This window comes from Rattus norvegicus, chromosome 1 (assembly GCF_021556685.1).
Source record: "Rattus norvegicus strain SHRSP/BbbUtx chromosome 1, alternate assembly SHRSP_T2T, whole genome shotgun sequence".
Lineage (NCBI taxonomy): Eukaryota > Metazoa > Chordata > Mammalia > Rodentia > Muridae > Rattus > Rattus norvegicus.
Window position 1 is genome coordinate 95,149,980 of NC_141534.1, and position 20,640 is coordinate 95,170,619.

The 20,640-nt window shown below is 47.7% G+C and overlaps 1 protein-coding gene and 1 long non-coding RNA gene across 11 annotated transcripts in view; one reads left to right on the forward strand and one right to left on the reverse strand.

The window, feature by feature from the left end:
• Positions 1–20,640, forward strand: part of Fbxo27 (F-box protein 27) — a 67,433-nt gene that overhangs the window by 26,772 nt on the left and 20,021 nt on the right. Inside the window, exons 1-2 of one of the 10 annotated variants that reach the window (XM_087581863.1) lie at positions 18,419–18,520; positions 19,190–19,382. The exons of 2 other annotated variants lie outside the window; for them this stretch is intronic. Coding sequence is in view for 1 of the 8 variants with exons in the window: in XM_087581852.1 (XP_087437978.1) it covers positions 18,413–18,416 (4 nt within the window). In the remaining 7 variants the exon portion in view is untranslated. 7 more of the 10 variants (XM_087581854.1, XM_087581868.1, XM_087581867.1 and 4 more) reach the window with 7 other exon arrangements.
• Positions 16,084–18,783, reverse strand: LOC108349512 (uncharacterized). Its single transcript, XR_015650366.1, has 3 exons — positions 18,457–18,783; positions 17,867–17,955; positions 16,084–17,549 (listed from the first exon to the last, which is right to left on the reverse strand). It is a non-coding gene; the product is annotated as an uncharacterized LOC108349512 (long non-coding RNA).

Sequence of the window (20,640 nt, forward strand, 5' to 3'; positions counted from 1 at the left end):
TTTTTTTTGTTTGTTTGTTTGTTTGTTTGTTTGGTTTTGCTTTTTTTGTTTTTGTTTTTTGTTTTTAAAAAAGCCATCTTCTCCATTAGACCTTCCTTAACCACCGCCTTCAGTATTGCCATCTAACTGCATTTCCTCTTTTAAAGATTTATTTCAGGGCTGGAGAGATGGCTCAGTGGTTAGAGCACTGACTGCTCTCCCAGAGGTCCTGAGTTCAATTCCCAGCAACCACATGGTGGCTCACAACCATCTGTAATGAGATCTGAGGCCTTCTTCTGATGTGTCTGAGGACAGCGACAGTGTACTCATATACATAAAATAAATGATAAATAAAACTTTTTAAAAAAGATTTATTTTATTGGGTATTTCATTTGTTTGTTTGTTTGTTTTGTTTTGTTTTTTAAGGTTCATCCAGGCCTGGAGGCAATGATGCACACTTTTAATCCCAGCACTTGGTGGGAAGCAGAGGCAGGTGGATCTCTGTGAATTCAAGGCTGGTCTGGTCTACAGAGAGAGTTCCAGGACAGCCAGGGCTACATAGAGAAACCCTGACTCAAAACAAAACAAAACAAAACAAAAAAACCCATCTACTTTTATTCTAAGCATATGGTGTTTTAGCTGCACATAAGTGTACCACATGCATGCAGGTGCTGGAGAAGTCCAGAAGATGCATCAGATCCCCAGAGCTGGAGTTACAGGTGGTTGTAAGCCACCATGGGGGTGCTGGGAACCAAATCTAGGTCCTTTGCAAAAGCAACAGTGCTCTTAGTTGCTCTCAATTTTAAAATATATATATATATATTTTTTTTAAACAAAATCTCACTATGTAGCTTTGGCTGACCTACGTAGACCAGGTTGGCCTTGAACTCAGAGATCATCCCGCTTCTGCCTCCTGAGTGCTGGGATTAATCTCTTTTCTTCTAAGACAGGATCTCATTATGTATCCCAGGCTGGCTTGAAACTTGAGATCTTTTGCCCCCAATGGCCTCCTGTGACATGTAAGACAGACAGACAGACAGACAGACAAGAGATAGACACATCCTATCAGTTCTGGTCCTCTAGAGAACCCTAACACAGGCAGGATCATAAGTTTGAAGTCAGCCTGGACTACAAATAAAATCTCCATCTAAAAACATCAGCCTGGCAACCCAAGCTTGAACCCCGGGGCCCACAAGAGGAGAGAACCAACTCTTCTTGCAGCACACATATGCCATGGCACATGAGGCACTAACCAGTCACAGCCTGCAGACACAAGCAGCATCTACAGTTGTCATCATGCTTACCTGTCAGTTACGTTATGTTCTGTAAGGTGTGTGTGTGTGTGTGTGTGTGTGTGTGTGTGTGTGTGTGTGTGTGTCTGTGTCTGTGCTGCTGGAATTGGAGCCTCGGACATCTTGCATGCTAGGCAGGGGCTCTACCACTGAGCCACGCCCCCAGCCCCTCAATGGGGTATTCTAGGCAGGGGCTCTACCACTGAGCCACGCCCCCAGCCCCTTACTGGGGGATTCTAGGTAAGTATCCTATAGCTGAGCCACACCCCCAGCCTCTCACTGGGAGATTTTAAGTAAGTGCCCTCAGTTGAACCGCACTCTTTCTTTTTTTTCCGGAGCTGGGGACCGAACCCAGGGCCTTGCGCTTGCTAGGCAAGCGCTCTACCACTGAGCTAAATCCCCAACCCCGAGCCGGGCTCCTATCGCATAGTTTCATTGTTACCACTGTTTCCTTTGTGTGTGTGTGGTGAGGGGTGGTCACCGAGTCTCCTGAGGTTTCTCTTTTCTCCACAGAGTGTCTCTTTTGGAGATAGGGAGGTTGCTGCATAGCTCAGGTTATCGTTGAACTCATCGCAATCCACTTGCCTCAGCCTGCCAAGTGCTGGAAATTACAGACATAGGTCAACACATAGGGTAATGAGGCTCTCTGTCAGTGCAAGAGATTTTCAAAGCAGGAATCAAACACTCCCGGGTCCATACGTGCAATCAGTGGATTGAGTATTGGGGAGTCAACTTCAAATAGGATTCAGTGTTATGAAAGACCTTGTGAAAAAGCCATAGCGATGCCCTACAATGACTCCCTGTCAACAGTTTGAAGCAGAGAGTGGAGGATATCCCACATCCCTTCCTCTGTTTTCTCACTGAGCATGAGCGGCTCAGGAACAGGCAACCCGGTTGCCCGTTGTAGCCAAAGCATCAGAACCCATTCTGGAGGGCCCCGTTCTAGCCAATGGGATGCATCAGAACCCATGAGGTTCCAGGCAGCGCACGGGGGCAGAAGAATGGTGGCTGTATGGCTTGGAGTGTTTCTAGTTAGCAGTCACTGAGGGAGGAAAAAGGCAAGACGGGACACCTGCTGTCCGGATGCCTGCCACACCTTCATTCCTCTGGACCTGTGGATTGATTGATGACCTCCACTGAGGGAAGGAGACAATAAGACAATGGGCAGCTGGCTTATTGGGAAATCCCGGAGCTGCAGGCCACCAGCCAGCTACAGCCCTCCGCAGAGCTGAGAGTTTTAATCACATGGCTTTAATTTATTCTATTTTTACCTATATGCATGTGTGTGGTCTATGCCACAAGTGTGAACTCAGTCCTCTTGGTCCCAGTTTTACTAATCCAGCCCTTATTTGTTTATCTTTTTTTTTTTAATGAGACGGGGGTCTCACTAGCCTGGAACCTCCTAGATCAAGCTGACCTTGAGCCTGCCTCTGTCCTCTCCAGTGCTGGGATTAAAGACATGTGTGATACCTCCCAGCAATTTTTTATTTTTAGTTGTGAGCCTAGCCTTTAACGGCTGAGCCATCTCTCCAGCTCCCAGCAATTTTTTAATCTTTTGAGACAAAGTATCATTCTACAGCCAGGCTGGCCTCAAACTTCGGTGATCCCTGCCTCAGCTTCCCACATGCTGGGATGACAGGTGTGTGCCATTGTATCCAATGGGCTTTGTTTTATTCTTCCTTATTACTTTAGGAACAGGGCTCACTATGCAGCCAAGGCTCTCTTCCAAGACACTATGTAACCTATGCCGGTCTTAAACTCACACTTCTGCCTGTCTCCCAAGGGTTTCTATTACAGACATGCTCACTATGGTCTGCTTTGATCACAGGGTGTTGGATAATGGCACTGGCCTACAGTAACAAAAACACAGGGTTTCAGCATGGGGACCAAGATTTTGGCTCCTTCTCTGTATTAGCCTGTTTTATGTTATAACAAAATCCCGGAGAGTATGTCTCATATAGAGAAAATGGGTCTGAGGCTTAGTGAGTAAATCCCAAATATGAGGACCTCAGTTCAAATCTCCAGGACTCAGGCAAATGTAAATGTTGCGTTGCAAATCTGTAATCCCAGTGTTTTTGTGGTGAGATGGGAGGCAGAGACAGGAAATTCCCAGAAAGTTCATTGGTCAGCTAGCCTGGCGTACACAGTAGTGGGAACAACAGAGAGATCATGTGTCAAACAAGGTGGCAGGTGAGGACCAACACCCGTCATTATCTTCTGACCTCCCCATGTGTCACAGTACACATGTACACACAGTCATATATGAACACATAGACACACACACACACACACACACACACACACACACACACACCAGGTTTAAGGATGTAGTCAGTTGGCAGCTTGCCTGGAGTGCCCAAGGCTCTGGGTCCCATCCTCAGCACAGCATAAACCAGGTGTGGTAGCATACACTTGTAATCTCAAGGTAGGATCAAGGTCATCTCTGAATACACGGCAAGTCAAAGGACAGCCTGGGATATGCGAGACTCTGTCTCAAAGAGAAAAATTCTGTGTATGCCTCTGTGTGTGTGTGTGTGTGTGTGTGTGTGTGTGCGCGCGCGCGCTTGTGTGTGTGTGTATTTGTGTGTCTGTGTCTGTCTGTGTCTATGTGTGTCTGTGTGTGTCTATGTGTGTTTGTGTGTGTCTATGTGTCAGTGAGGGTCTGTGTGTGCCTGTGTGTCTGTGTGTCTGTGTGTGTTTGTGTGTGTCTATGTGTCAATGAGGGTCTGTGTGTGTCTGTATGTCTGTGTGTGTTTGTGTGTGTCTGTGTGTCAGTGTGGGTCTGTGTATGTCTGTGTGTGTCTGTGTGGGTCTATGTGTGTCTGTGTGGGTCTATGTGTGTCTGTGTGTGTTTGTGTGTACCTGTGTGTGTTTGTGTATCTGCGTGTGTCTGTGTGTGTCTGTGTGGGTATGTGTGTGTGCCTGTATGGGTCTATGTGTCTGTGTCTATGTGTGTCTGTGTGTGTCTGTGTGGGTCTATGTGTGTCTGTGTGTCCATGTGTGTCTGTGTGGGTCTATGAGTGTCTGGGTATGTTTATGTGTCTGTATCTATGAATACTGTCCCACCATGGTGGAGAAGGCTGGTGCGGGAGCATGAGGCAGGCCCATCCACCACATCAGTGTTGGGAAACCTGCTAAGTAAGGTCTAAGTCTACCATGTCCAGACAGTTCCCCTGAGCTCCACCAAAATGGAGGAGTCTCTTTCCCTGCAGGGCTTCCTCTTATCTGGGGAGCCCCAACCCCCACACCCTACCTGAGGAATGTTATGGCAGGTTCAACTTCCTGGTGCGCCTCTCCATGCAAATGAGGTTCCCCCCCACCCACCCCCGAACCTTAAACCCCAGCCAATGAAACTTCACCCTAAGAAGAACCCCTTCCCACCTCCAAGGTTTTATAGTCCTTATTTACCTTGGATAAAATGGATATGCACAGCTGTCTCCTTGAATACCATGTGAGAGAGCTGCTTCATCAAATGTTGTCTAAAAGAACTGTAATATTAAAGAACTATGACACTGAGATCACAGGACACCCACCCACACCCACCCCACCCCCTATTCCCCACTCTTCCAACTCCTACCTCCCCTACCTCCCTACACCTCACCCCTCTTCCCCATCCCCCATCTCTCATCACCCCTACCACCCCCATCCCCTATCCCGTACCACCCCCACTCCTCACTTCCACAACCCCCCCCCCCGCCCACCTGCCCTACACACACTCCCCCTGCCCCATGTGGACATTTCCCTCTCTCCTAGTTACAGCCAATTCCCAATCATGTAAGAATATGCAGGCTATAGCGGACCCATCTGTGAAGTCCCACACTTGGGACGTAGAAGTAAAAGGACCAGAGTTCAGGTTGTTCTTGACAACATAGGGCGTCCAAGCAAGCAAACTGGACACGTTGGCAAGCACACAAATTTTAACCCCAGCACACAGGAGGCAAGACTCCACCACAGATATCTGTGAGTTTTAAGTGAGAAGCTTTTCTCAGAACAAATAAACAAACATGTCAGAATAGGCCACAGGGATATCGCTGCTCTGGAAAAATGTGATTTTGTACATTTTAAGGTGTGTGTGTGTTGGGGGGGGAGGCGGCTCTCCAACATTCACATAGTAAATACATATAAAGATGTAACTTTTATTCTCCTGATGTAATTGTCGTCTCCTAGGCTGACTGCCTCTGTCTGCTAACCTAGGCCTAGTCCTGGAAGCTTCTAGTCTCTGTATGATCTTATCTAGGCCTAGAATGTTTTCAGCCTGAGACTCACTGCTGAATAAGACCACCCTTTCCTGTTCTTTCTGCTCTCTGGATGGCTGGTCAACTCAGCTGTTCTGCCTCAACTCCTCTGACTTAGTCAGTCTGGCATCTCTGGATCTCTGGGCGTCTCCTGGATTGCTCTGTTTGTCCTCAAACTATCTCTTGCCATCTGTTCTAATCCTCTGGCTCCTTCTGTCTTCATCTGTGTCCAGCTTGTTCTCTCTGCAACCTGCCTCTGCACGGTCCCAGTCAAACTGCCTTCTTTCTTTCTCTCTCTCTCTCTCTCTCTCTCTCTCTCTCTCTCTCTCTCCATCTCTGTGCTGCTCTCTTACGTAGCTTCCCTTTCCTCTCTTTCTCCTCATGAGAGCTGGGCAGATCCTGTTGGGTCAAATCTTTCTTTGAGTCCTCACTTTGTCTGCCACTCAATCAGACTCACTTTCAAACATGGGTGCTTCCTTCTACAAACGAACCTTCCCCAACCTACATTGTCTGGGATTAAAGGTATGTGCTAAGGGCTGAGCACAATGAGAAACAGATGTTTTCACTAAATAGCACAATCTTGGGGCTCACAGTAGGGTCAAACATCCCACAACTGTAAATATCTCCAAAAAGTCCCAATAAATAACTCATTGATCAATGTTAATCTAATAACATAGATCTTTTCTTGAAAAGAATTATTTTTAGGATTGTCAAGACAGTCAATAAGGAGCTTGCCTCCAAAGTCTGAGTCCTAATTCTATCCTTGGAATTCACAGAGATCTAGGAGAGAAAAAACTCCCAAGGGTTGTTCTCTGAGCTCTGCAGACATGCCAGGCAGAGACCTCCACAGGAATACACTCACACACACACACAAACAAACAAGGACATTTTTAAAAGGATCCACGTTTAGGAGTCCTATATAAATGTCGTCTGTCCTTTAGGCAAATTATGGATGTCATTCATGGGTGTGAACACTGTATATTCATTTATAAAACAATATACCCAGCTGAGATATTGGCTTGCCTGGCCTGCAGGAAGCCCTGGTATGGCTCCTCAGTGCTGCATAAATGGAGCGTTGTGGCACATGAGTGGTCCTTCCACTTAGGATGTGGAGATACGAAGGTTAGGTGTTCAAGGTCGCCCTCAGCCACATTTCAAATTTGAAGCCAACCTGGGCTATGCATGAGACCCTGTATCAAAGAGTCAAATATTAAAAAAAAAAAAAGAGAGGAATTAAACTTCTAATGAACTTTTTGCCATATTGTGCCTGTAAGAGTTACATAGCCTTCAACCACCCAGATGAAAGTATTTTCTGTTATAAACTTAAGTACTAATCTGGAGAGGTGGCTCAGTGGTTAGAAGTGCTTGTAGCTCCTGCAGAGAGACTGGGTTCCACAAAGGTCAGAGAGGGCATCAGACCCCCTGGAACTGGACTGATAAGTAGTTGCTGGGAGTCAAACCCAGGCCCTCTGCAAAAGAAACAAATGCTCTCAACACCTGAGCCATCTGAACCTCCTCTTCAGCCTGTGGACTGGTTCTGTTAGGCTCCTCCCAAGTCCCAGTGACATAGCCAAGTACAGTTCTTCAGAGTTCATTCTGAGGGAGCCAATGAGTTTGTTTACTAGGCTTAGTTACAGTGCAATGGGCAAGGGTCATTGGCAAGAACATGGATGGCCCCAAAGCAGCCACACTGGAAGGCTTGCAAGTGATGTAGAATGTGACTTCCTAAGGCTGGATAGATGGATCTCCCCTATAGGTTATTTCTCGGCCAGTGAAATGAGCCAATTCAAGCCAGATTGGATTAGATTAAAGGCAGGTTCATTGGCCCCAAGGACTGAGGCCGGGAGAGTCACAGGGCAGGGGGAGGGGAGGAGCACACAGAGAGAAGAGAAAAGAGGAGAAGGAGAGAGGGAAGGGAAGAGGAGGAAGAAGGGAGGGGGAGAGGGGAAAGTGGGGGGTCTGGCTTATATAGGGAGGTGCCTCTGGGGAAAGGGCAACCCAGCACCTGGGCTGGAAAGTTCAAAGTTGGGGGCAGGGTATTCGAGGTAGGGACTAAGGGATGCCGGAAGAACATGGAGGCTAGGTCGACTGTGATATGTAAACTATGCACCTCAGTCTGGGGGAGAGGGAGGAGGACAGACCAAACATTTCCAATGTGTATCCTCTAGCCCTTCCCTCAAGATCCCAAGACCATGTGCAATTAGGGCAGAATCGCATGCACCTATACTCAACTGGATACTCAGGTGAGGGTCCCATGATGTTCCCCACCTCCTCCTTCTGTGAAAGAACACCACAGTCAGTCAGCAAGCCCAGCTGCAGTGATCTTCAGCGGGCAGGACTCCCGAAGATGGCAGCCGTATGGCTGGGGACATTCTCAGCATCTGCTATGGGCTGTCAGCAACTTCAGTTCCAGGGAATCCAACAGCCTCTTCCGACCTCTGAGCACACAGCACACCTATACATAGAGGCAAAACGCTCACACCCGTCAGCGTTCTGCGGTAGCTAAGAGAGTGTGCTGCTCTTTCACAGGGTCTGAGCTTGCTTCCCAGCACCTACATCCGGAAGCTCACAATTGCCAGAAACTCCAGCTTCGGGAGTTAACACTCCTCTGGCCTCTTTGGACAACATGCACATACACAGACACATATGCACACGTCAATAATAATAATAATAATAATAATAAGAAGAAGAAGAAGAAGAAGAAGAAGAAGAAGAATACAGATATATTTTAAATGAATCTTTTAAAAACCCACAAATGCCAACGTTGATATTTTATATGAATCAAAGTCCAGAAACCATTTAAGTTGTTGTAATCCTAACACTTGGGATGCTGTGATAGGATTGCCTCATGTTCAAGGCCAGCTTGGGCTAAGGAGGGAGACCCTGACTCAGAGGGTGTGTGGGGAGGAAGGCCAGTGATATGGCTTAGCAGGTTAAAATGCCTGCCATGCAAGTCTGAGAGGCTGAGCTCAGTCCCTAGGTTTTCAGAATCCATGGCAGAAAGAGAGAACCAATTCCTGAAAAATGTCCTCTGGCCTTCATGAGGGAACACAGGCATGCCTGCAGTGACACCCACATGTGTATACACAAACACATACATTGTACGTGTACCTCACCTTCACACAGTACCATGATGATGATGATGATGATGTACCTCACACAGAAGAAGAAGAAAAAGAAGAAGAAGAAGAAGAAGAAGAAGAAAGAGGAAGAGGAAGAGGAAGAGGAAGAGGAAGAGGAAGAAGAAGAAGAAGAAGAAGAAGAAGAAGAAGAAGAAGAAGAAGAAGAAGAAGAAGAAGAAGAAATGTTTGAAATGGGACAGAGGCAAGGAAGGATAAACTAAAGTGTTTTCCTGAGGTCTGTGAGCTAACCTATAAAATTAGTAGAGGTGCATGGTAACCTCAACTTACACCAACTGATGCAAAGCCCTCACTGCTCACTGCACCAGGGCTTCTTATGGCCATCTGTGGTAGAAGACAGTCTTGTGTCCAAAGGCTTTATTTCCAAGGCAGACAGTGTTGAGACTGAACTGAATTAGAGGACACCCAGCAGGTGCCGGCTGAAGAATCCTATGCCGTGTGGGAGATTCGCCACACAGAGGAATCACTGAAGCCTAGACTGTGAGTATGTGGACACAGCATACCTGTTTTCTGATATCTGTTATGGGGAATCGGAAACACAAGAGGACATGGTTCCGTTGGTAGAGTGCTTGTCTCTCATGCACCAAGCACAGTAGGTGAGTTCCAGGCCAGCCAGGACTGCAGAGCAAACCTCCATTTCCAAAGACAGAAGAGCACCTCCTGCCCTGAACTGTGTCTTCCTTGCTCTGTCTTGCTTATCTCCTTAACCTTAGCTGTCTGCGCTCCTTCCCACTGTATTTGTCAGCTCCTGTGGCTTGCGGAGTATTGATTTACCATCCACCGTGGGCAGACATTGGTTTGTTCCATTTAAGCCTGTGAAAAATAAGACCGAGGCGAACGATCTAGAATCTTGATAGGCACACATGCACGGCATGTGATAGCACAACTGCAGGCCCTGCCAGGGGCAGAGCACCTGCTCAGCTGAGGTCTGGAACTGCCTGACAATGTTGCAAGCCGGCATCTCCAACCCCACTCATGCTCCAGTCAGAGGAGAGTGAGTATCTCATCTTGCCCCAGCAATAAAAACTGTTTGTTTGTTTTGACATCTGGGCGTGTGTAATAGTTTCAATTTGTGTTTTCCTGGTGATTAAGGGAGCTAATCACCCTCTCGTGTATGTTTATTGGGATTGTCAAATCAGATTTACAGGTGGCTGACAGGCTTCTGGTTTGCATCCACTTCCTTCATCAGAACCAACTGGCCAGACCAACGCGGCATTCCCCATGCTGAAACACGAACCGAATTGGTTAATTCAAGAAATGAGGACAGAGAATGGCTGCATTCCCACATGGGACGGATTTCGTGGGCACAGAAGACATCTGCTCTCTTTTGCTTACAAAAGAAAAATGTTTTTAGTTGTACGTGTGTGTGTGTGTGTGTGTGTGTGTGTGTGTGTGTGTGTGTGAGAGAGAGAGAGAGAGAGAGAGAGAGAGGGAGAGGGAGGGAGAGAGAGAGAGAGAGAGAGAGAGAGAGAGAGAGAGAGAGAGAATGTGTGTGTAAGAGTGTTTGTGTGATGTATACCAAATATGCAGCATTGCTTATCTTGTGGGTCCCCTAACAAGTGGAGCGGGAAACGGGAGCTGTTTTGGTCTCTGTTCCCTGCCATTGGATCCCCTTCCCTACCTGGACTGCCTGGATGGGTCTCAGTGAGAAAGGATGTGCATAGTCCTGCTGGGACTGGATGCCCCAGGGTAGGGTAGTACCCAAGGGGGGCTCCCCATATCTGAGAAGGGGTGGGGGCAGTGGGGGTGGGACTGGGAAGAGAGGAGTGAGAGGGGCTGTGTTCAGGATGTAAAATGAATAAAAATTCTACAGACAAAAAGAGTAGAGTTTGTGTGTGTGTGTGTGTGTGTGTGTGTGTGTGTGTGTGAGTGTGTGTGTGTGTGTGTGTGTGTGAGAGAGAGAGAGAGAGAGAGAGAGAGAGAGAGAGAGAGAGAGTGTGTGCGTGTGTCCACGAATGAATACCCAAAGAGGCCAGAAGAGGGCATCAGACCCTCTGGAGACAGAATTATATGCCCTTGTGAGCCCCCTGACATGAGTGCTAGGATTCATGGTCCTCTTGACCCCTGAGCCACCTATCCAGCCCTGTTTTTATTTTTATATGGAGAGAAACTGTGAACTTTGAACCCATCAACCTTTTTTTCCCAAGACAGGGTTTCTCTGTGTAGCCCTAACTATCCTGGAACTCCCTCTGTAGACTAGGCTAGCCTTGAACTCAGAGATCCACCTGCCTCTGCCTCCCGAGTGCTGGGATTAAAAGCTGGACACCCAGCTTCCATCTATCTTTTTTCTAATGTGTATTATTTTTATTATGTTTACTTGTTTAGTGTGGGGAAGTGGAGGGGTGCTATATGTCTGTGTGCACAAATGCCACAGCATACCTGTGGAGGTCATAGGACATCTGGCCGATCCCAGTGATCAGAATGAGGTCATCAGGCTTGGCTGCAAGCCCCTTTACCCACTGAGCCATCTCGCTGGCTTTCAGTACTCGTTTGTTCCCTCGGTCTTTTCATGCCTATACAGCCAACCTCCTCGGCTCAGCTCATCAGAACACTCATTCTGCCCAGCGCTGGACCTTCCAATTAAGGCCAATTAGTTGGGAATTCTGTTTTTGTTGTTGTTTGTGGCAGGGACGATGAAACCAAGGAACTCCACTAAGCTGATCCTACAGGAATAAAAGGCAGGATGTGGAGCAGGAAGGATCAGGGATGAGAAAACAAACAGGACAGAAAGCTGGGATCCGGAGGTCTGCCTGAACTGATGACTCAAGCAGCAGGGTTCTTAAGCAACACAGCCTCTTACGTACTGTTGGCAGGGGAAGGAGTGGACAGAGTCAGCAGAAAACTGTCACACAATGGAAGAAGTCAGCGCGAAGCTAATCAAACCTTGTTGCACAAGAGGAACCCAGGACGTCATAAGCACATCACAGCGGTCTTGTGGCTGATAGCCATAGCCCTTGAGAGGGGAAAAGTTAGGTTTCCAGGATCCAAAACTGCAGCTCCCACAAGGCCCCGGAACCAGACCATTACTGGCAGGCATACTCCTGGTTTCCTTCTCCATACATCAGGGCTTCAGGAAAAGCTTTGTATCAGCATGGTTCCCAACATTCCAGCATGCTAAGCAAGCTCTCTGCCACTGAGCCACGCCCCAGCCCCTCACTGGGGGTTTCTAGGCAAGGGCTGCACCACTGAGCCACCCCCCCAGCCCCTTACTGGGGGATTCTAGGCAAGGGCTGCACCACTGAGCCACACCCCCAGCCCCTCACTGGGGGATTCTAGGCAGGGGCTCTACCACTGAGCCACGCCCCCAGCTCCTCATTGGAGATTCTAGGCAGGGGCTCCACCACTGAGTCATGCGCCAGTTCTTGAAGTTAATTTTGCTATAATTTCATCTTTCTACGTCATGCATGGTCTGTTGTATTTATCTTACCTTCTAAAGATTTTGGTTTTATTTTTAATTATGTGTCTAGCCACAAGGGGAAGGAGGGAGGAGGGAGAAACAGGGGAGAGAGGGAGAGAGGGAGAGAGGGAGAGAGGGAGAGAGGGAGAGAGGGAGAGAGGGAGAGAGGGAGAGAGGGAGAGAGAGAGAGAGAGAGAGAGAGAGAGAGAGAGAGAAAGAAAGGAAGAAAGAAAGAAAGAAAGTAAGTAAAGTAGCAGGCAGTTGTCAGTGGGTGCTTGAAACAAACAACTCAGGTCCTTTAAGTTCTCTGGAAGAGCAGCAAGTGCTCTTATCTTAACCACTGAGCCATCTCTCCAGTCCTTACCTATTTTTTTAGGACAGGGTCTCACTATGTAGTCTAGACCAACTTCAAACTCTCCATCTTCCTGTCTCTACTTCCCAAGTGCCTGGATTAGTGGTACAATCACAGCATCCATCTTGTTATATTGCTGATATTGTTTTTAATCTATCCTTCCACCAGTGCCCCACTGGGTTACTTTTTATTTTAATTTTATTTTATGTGTATGCTTGTTTTGTCTGCATGTGTGTCTGGGCACACATACATGCCTGATACCTATGGATACCAGAAGAGAGCATCAGATCCCCAAAACTGGAATTACAGATGATGGTGAGGTGCTATTTGAGAGCTGGGAACCCAGGTCCTCTGAAAGAGCCGTCGGTGCTCTTAACCACGGAGCCCCATCCGCTGGATTATTTTAAAGTAACCCCAGACATGCCACTTCCTCCCAAGAAAATTCCATGTACACCTGCAAGAAATAAAGAGTCTCCCTTTTTAAAAGTAACTATAGTCAGACAGTGGTGGTGCAGCCTTTAATCCTAGCACTCAGAAGACAGAGGGAGGTAGATCTCTGAGTTCAAGTCCAGCCTGGTTTACAGAGTGGGTTTCAGGACAGCCTGGACTACACAGGAAAACCCTGTCTCAACAAGCCAACCAACCAAGCAACAAAAATAAACAAACAAAACCCCATAAAATCACTCTCATAGCTGAGGAATTGCCAGGGTCTTGTAACCAATGGAACCACTTTTTAGTGACTTCTCTGAAAGGTTGGTTTCAGTGGGTCAATACGGTTGGTTATGGTACCCTACCATGATCAGTTCCTCCGAGCTGCCCCTTGGCCTAGCGTCCGGATGCTGTCTTCTGTTCCATTTGGATATTCCAAGTAGACCCGAGTCCTGCTGGCTATGGAGAGGAGGACTCCTTTGGGAGGAGGCTCCATGAGGCCGGCCCTTCTTCACCTCACCCAGTCCTTCTTTCAAAAGCCATGCTGCAGGGCTCATCCGGGTGGCTGTAGTTGTTGTTGTTGATGATGTAGTGCTGAGAGTGCAAACCACTGCCTTCAGCACAGCAGGCACATGCTCTACCACTGAGGTAGCCCTTCAGCCCCTGGGCCACTGCTCTCACCTTTAAAGCTTGTCTTGGGCCATGAAGATGGTTCAGCATGTAACGCCCCTTGATGACAAAACCGATGACCTCGGTTCCATCCCTGGGGCCCACACACATGGTGGAAGGGGAGAGCCGAATCCCCACAATTGTCCTCTGACCCCCACATACACACTATGATTCTCGAGCACTTTTGCCCACATGTACATGTGTGCGCACACATGCACACACACATGCACACACAGTCATATACACATTCATACATACTCAAATTCGTAAAGTGTAACTTAAAGATAAATAAGCCGGGTATCGTAGTGCACACCTTTAGTCTTAACACTCGGGAGACAGGCAAATCTCTTAAGAGTTTGGGGCTAGCCTAGGCTACATAGTAAGCTCCAGGCCGGACAGAGCTACATAATGAAACACTAGTATATTATTATTCAATAACATTCATATATCCAATCTTAGGGGTTTTTAGGTCAAGGTGGGCATCTTGCTATGTATCCCAGGCTAGCCTCCAATTCTTTATGAACCTGAAGGCCAGAATCACAGGTTCATTCCCCACCCCACCCTCCTTTTAAAAAATAGGGTCTGGGTTTGGAGAAATGTCACCCTGGATTAGTTACTTTCCTGTTCCTGTGATAAAACGCCAGGGCCCCAGGCAGTGTATTGAAGGAAGGGTTTACTTGGGCTTACGGCTTCTGAAGAGTCTGTCATGGCAGCAGGAACTGAGAGCTCACATCTCAAACCAGAAATGGTGTGGGCCTTTTAAACTCTCGAATATTCCCTCCAGTGATAGAACTTCCTCCAACAAAGCCACACCTCCTAAACAGTGTAACTGTGGACAAAGAATTCAAGTAAGTCTACGGGGACGTGCTCGTTTGTTTGCTTGTTTGGCTTTATTTGTTGCTGTTGTTTTTGTTTTTTTGTTGTTTTTTTCAAGACAGGGTCTCTCTGTATAGCCTATGCTGTCCCAGAACTCATAGAGATCCACCTGCCTCTGCCTCCCAAGTGCTGGGATTAAAAGCGTGCGTCACCACTGTCTGGCCAAGGAAAACACTATTATTCAAACTTCCACACACTTCTACTCCACATCCTGCATCCTTATGTCTCACGGCAGTCAGAGCTAATACCCTTGGTTTTTTAACACACATACACACACATACACACACACATACCCATACACACACACATACACACAAATACACACGCATACACACACACACACACACACACACACACACACACACACACACACACACACACACACTGGCTGCCTCATGACTGTGTACTGGAGCACACTCCAGGTTCCCAGCTTTGCGAGCTGTCACCCATGCGGGGGTGGGCTTCAGCAATGTCTTTGACTCATGTCTTCTCCAGTAAGTAACTCTAATGAAACCCACTGAGTCACAAGTTGAACTTTGTCACTCTCTGTACTTTGGTTTGTCATCGGTTCTCTATCTGGGGTGAGTAGACATTTCCCGATATCTCCCCAGAAATAGTGTTGTAACAGCCCCCCCACAACTGTAGGTACCATGCTATAGGTACCATTCAGGTTGTAAAACTGTGCACCCAGGCAGCACCACCGGCCAAACGAAAACAAAGGCCTAATCCATCCAAGTCCATAGTTCCGGGAAAGCCTCTAGATGTACAAACCTTGTTTTTTCTGCTTCTATAGTTCTGCTTCTGGCTAACTGTTCTTGTTAACTCAAGTATGTCAACCCAGGATGTGGTTTTGTGGTTAAAAGGTCACCTTGAGAAAGACTCTGCTACACTGGGATTCCAAACTCCCAGCAAAGTCCCCAGGTGCCTAATAAAGACTGTACTGGCTTAGACTTGCCTCCGAGTAGTTGTCTGTGATGGACACTGTTGGTATCAGGAACCAGCTTATGCCTCCGAACCCAGCAGTGACGTCACCCACAAGCGACAGGGACCTGTGCGTCTGTTGCCATGGCGATGGCCATACATTCCCAGCATCCATTTGGTTCAGCTCCCACCTTTACCTGTGAGCAGTTACCTCACAGTTTAAATAAAAAGCACACCTTTCCTGACTTTCACTGCCCCCCTCCTCTCTCTCTTTTCCACCTTTGTCTCCATTGCCCCCCCAAAATCCTCTCCCATGTGGAACTGCATTGACCTGGTGTGGTCTGTCCCGACATGAACTGCGATTCTAACACATCAGATACCCCACGATCGTGTCACATACACACCTAGCATCTCACATCTGGGTGAACCCCGACTTCACTTCATCTCGGCTTCTTTTGAAATTCTTTTCTGGGGCACAATCAAGAATCCCAGCTCCACTTGGGTAGCTGCACTTAACTAGCTGCACTGTGGCTGACCCAGCCCCTCTGCAGAAGACCTAAGGCTTGGCATTTTATAAAGAAAATGTGTATGGGCTGCAGAGACAACTCAGTGGTTAAGAGCAATGGCTACTCTTCTAGAGGACCCAGGTTCAATTCCCGTACCCACATGCTGCCTCACACCATCTGTAATTCCAGTTTCAGGAGGCCCAATGCCTTCTTCTAGCCTCCACAGATGCCAGGCACACATGTGGTACACAGTCATACATGCAGGCAAAATACCAATACACATATTTTTTTAATTAATTTATTTATTTATGTATGAGTACACCGTATCTTCACACACACCGGAAAAGGGCATCAGATCTCATTACAGATGGTTGTGAGCCACCATGTGGTTGCTGGGAATTGAACTCAGGACCTCTGGAAGAGCAGTCAGTGCTCTTAACCCCTGAGCCATCTCTCCAGCCCCACATATTTTTTTTTTTCAAAAAAAGGTAAACCAAAAGAGGTATATTTTGACTCTCAGTGCCAGGGCTGGGAACTGACATCTGGCTCTCCTGGGAGCAGCATCTCGAGTTGGCATGGTGTATCTAGTCTATCTTTTTTTAAAGCTACTAGTTCAAATGCAGGAGCCCTGCCCTGACACCCTTAACCACAGACCGAAGGCCCAGTCCCTACAAACCAAGGTCAAGTTCAACCTCCCTACTGAGCCTGGTATGACCAGGGCGCAAGAGGGTTCAAATGCCCTGGAACTGGAGTTATGCATGGTTGTGAGCCTCCATGTGGGCGCTGGGAATTGAACCTGGGTCCTCTGCAAGAACAACAAGTGTTCTTAACCACCACCATCTCTCCAGCCCCCTAGAAAGCAATTTTTTAATTTTTTTAAAATTTTTTTAAATTAGTTTTTATTTACTAAATTTTGTGTTTGTGTATGTATGTTATTTATTTTGTATGTATGTATTGGGTGCATTTTTTTTAGATTTATTTTATTTATATATTAGTACACTGTAGTTCTCTTCAGACACTTCAGAAAAGAGCATCCCATTACAGATGGTTGTGAGCCACCATGTGGTTGCTGGGAATTGAGCTCAGGACCTCTGGAAGAGCAGTCAGTGCTCTTAACCGCTGAGCCATCTCTCCAGCCCTTTTTTTTAATTTTTAAATTTTTATTTTTTAAATATTTATTTATTATATATAAGTATGCTGTAGCTGTCTTCAGACACACCAGAAGAGGGCACTGGATCTCATTACTGATGGTTGTGAGCCACCATGTGGCTGGTGGGATTTGAACTCAGGACCTCTGGAAGAGCAGTCAGTGCTCTTAACTGCTGAGCCATCTCTCCAGCCCAGCCATTTTTAAGTATTTTTAAATGATCGATTTACTTGTATTTTATGTGTCTTGATGTGTTGTGGGCATGCGTGGTGTCTGAATCCCTGGAACCAGACTTTACAGACAGCTGTGAGCTGTCAGCGTTTTTAAAAACAGAAGCAAGAGACAAGCTTTAACCCAGGAGCCAAACTGGAGAAGCGCACCAGTCCTAAAGACCACGGAAAGTGCTCCATTCAGGAAAGCGGGTGTCCCCACGTGAAATCACTGCTGCTCGGACCCCAAAGCAATCTTGAGATTCTCAGCTAATTCAGTGACTTATGGCAGAGTCCTGCCATGGTGACCAAGAGTATGAAAGCAGACCGGTCCACACTCCTGACGCATGGGCAAAAATCGGGAATTGAATCTTTGAGGTTGAGGTTTACTCAAAGGCTGAGGATCAGAGGATTAATTCAGAAGAAAGCATTAGCAGTGTGCTGGGCTGCTTGTGATTCCCGTGCACACACCCCTCCCCCTCCCCTCCCCCTCCCCTTCCTCACCTCCCCCTTCCTAACCTCCCCCTCCCCCTTCCTAACCTCCCATCCCCCTCCCCTTCCCCCTTCCTCCCCTTCCCCTCGCCTCCCCTTCCTCCCCTTCCCCTCCCCCTCCCCTCCTCCCCCGCCTTCCCCTTCCCACAGAATGAAGACCAAGTGTGCTCGCACAGTGTAGGATATAAAGTCCTGCAGGGCTGCGCACACGGCTCGGCTCACCGTCGGCTGCTAACTCCAATGCCAAGGGATCTGATGCCCTCTTCTAGCCGCCAAGAGCATTGCATATGGGTGGTGCTCATATATGCACGCTGGCAAAAGCAATCAGACACGTGATTCTTTATTAAAAAGCCGTCAGTGTAGCCCTCGGTCCTGCAGGCTGGGGGGGGGGGGGGTTGGGGAGGGGGATGTGGTTGACAGGGACGTAGATGAAGCTGACAGACTGCAGGGGTATAGGTGTTTGAATTGATCCTCTCTGATTGTGGAACTGAGAAAGTCCCCAAAAATAAACTCCCTGAGAAGTCCGACTTCCTTCGGGGTTCTAGGCCATAAGATCTTGCAGAGACCATGTCAGTGGCCCTCGTTTGTGGTTCATGGTGAGGTGCCCAGTTAGGGAAGCTCTAAAGTTTGACGATGTGATACGGTATTCAAGTCAGGGATCCTCTTTTTGGAGGAAAATCCCAAATACCGAAGAAAAAAATGTCTTCAAGAGAACGAAAGTAGAACCTCCTGGGGTCCCGTAGGAAGAACAAGGAGGAACCAGGCCCCATGGGTAAGTCTAAGTCAGATTGGTCCCTTTCTATGAAACTCACACAGGATGATCCGGACCAGAGTTCACAGCCCCAAGCTGCCATACTCCTTGGAAAAAGAATTAGGGTCTGTTGGGTTTTCTTTAAAAGCTAAGACTTCACTCTGGGTCAGACATGATCTCCTATTTTAATTAAACAGAGATAGCCAATGAGAGAGGGGAAGCGCAAGGCCGTTGCATGAGGCACTCACGCTTCTAAAAAACGAGACTTGGGTGATCGCTCTAAATTAGTAGGAGTCAGGTCAATAGATCAGGAGGGCTTAGTACTGGCCAAAGGGTCACCAGAACTCCCGATGCCCGACAAACACCAGGTTCTTGATTCATGGGTCCTAGGAATGAAACACGTAATCCACGTAATCAACGGACGAGTAAAAATGTAACGGAAGTTTATTGAATGGCGGCGGGGGGATGGGGGTGGGGTGCTGGGGTGGAGCACGGGGGTGAGAGAAGAGCGATAAGGGGTAGGACTGATCCCAGTGGGAGGTAGGAGGGACCAAGACAAAGGGTTCCAGAGAGTCATAGCGAGGTATCAACTCAGTTACCAGAGCAACCCAACAGGGAACATCCCAAAAGTGCATTGCTGTTTCTGATTTTTTGTTTGGTGTTTTATGGAAGGGCTGTGAGGGGTTGGAGAGATGGCTCAGCGGTTAAGAGCTTTGGCTACTCTTCCAAAGGACCCGGGTTCAGCTCCCAGCACCCACATGTCAGCCCACTTACGACTGTAACTTCAATTCCAGGGGAATCTGACACCCTCAGACAGATGCCTGAGAAGAAAGGCTTTGGGGTTGGGGATTTGGCTCAGTGGTAGAGCACTTGCCTAGCAAGAGCAAGGCCCTGGGTTCGGTCCCCAGCTTCGAAAAAAAAAAAGAAAGAAAGAAAGAAAGGCTTTGAAAGAGGCAGAGGGACTTGATGGCTGCCAAGCGGTGCACAGTAAGTGTCTTGTACGTGTTCATTTTAGGAAGCTGATGTCCTCAGCGTCCTAAGAGTCGAATGTAAGGTCTCAGGATGCCATCCTGACTCCCTGAGTCAGGGGGTTTATTTAATTCCTGGTCTCACGACCACTAGGGCTGAGGACACTCAGGGCCGCAGAGGGGAGCCAGCAAAGGTCCTGCTGACATAGATTACAGAAATAGTCTAGCAACAGATTACAGAAATAGTTTAGCAACTCGGGGACGCCCCACCCCCAACCCGTGCACACCCACACACAACCCGTTCCTGGCAAAGTGGGACCCAGTTCTTCTCCAGCAACTCTTGTGTGACTAATTTGCAATCAATCACGTCTAGTACTGGAGAGCATGAGCCCAGCCAGCCTGAACCTGTTCTAGGTCCCCATGTACGCTAGAAGAGAAAAACCTCTACGGATCAGCTCATGCCTAGATGGGACTATGCATGTATATGACCAAAATTATAAGACCACAATCCACTCCTGAAAAACGGCAGAGGTCCTGAGCCAAAAACAAAAACAAACAAACAAAACAAAACCACCCTCACTCCACCCCTAGCAAGCAGCACCTCTAATATTAGAGAATTTCTAGATAAGATCTTTTGCTGCCTGCTATCTTTTCTTCACTCTTCACCTTCTTAACCAGGAAATGGAGAACAAAGGCCACAAATCTTGTAAAGCATCTGTAACTCAGACGAGGGGAAGGGGCTGAGCTGGGAGGTGGGCCAAGGGGTTATGGAAACTTTCTTGCGCACTACCTGACACTGTCATTTCTTTTTTCTTTTCTTTTTTTTTATCTTTATTAACTTGGGTATTTCTTATTTACATTTCGATTGTTATTCCCTTTCCCAGTTTCCCGGCCAACATCCCCCTAGCCCCTTCCCCTCCCCTTCTCTATGGCTGTTCCACTCCCCATCCTCCCCCCATCACCGCCCTCCCCCAACAATCACATTCACTGGGGGTACAGTCTTGGCAGGACCAGGGGCCTCCCCTTCCACTGGTGCTCTTACTAGGCTATTCATTGCTTCCTATGAGGTTGGAGCCCAGGGTCAGTCCATGTATAATCTTTAGGTAGTGGCTTAGTCCCTGGAAGCTCTGGTTGCTTGGCATTGTTGTTCATATGGAGTCTCGAGCCCCTTCAAGCTCTTTCAGTCCTTTCTCTGAATCCTTCAATGGGGGTCCTGTTCTCAGTTCAGTGGTTTAATGATGGCATTCGCCTCTGTATTTGCTGTATTCTGGCTGTGT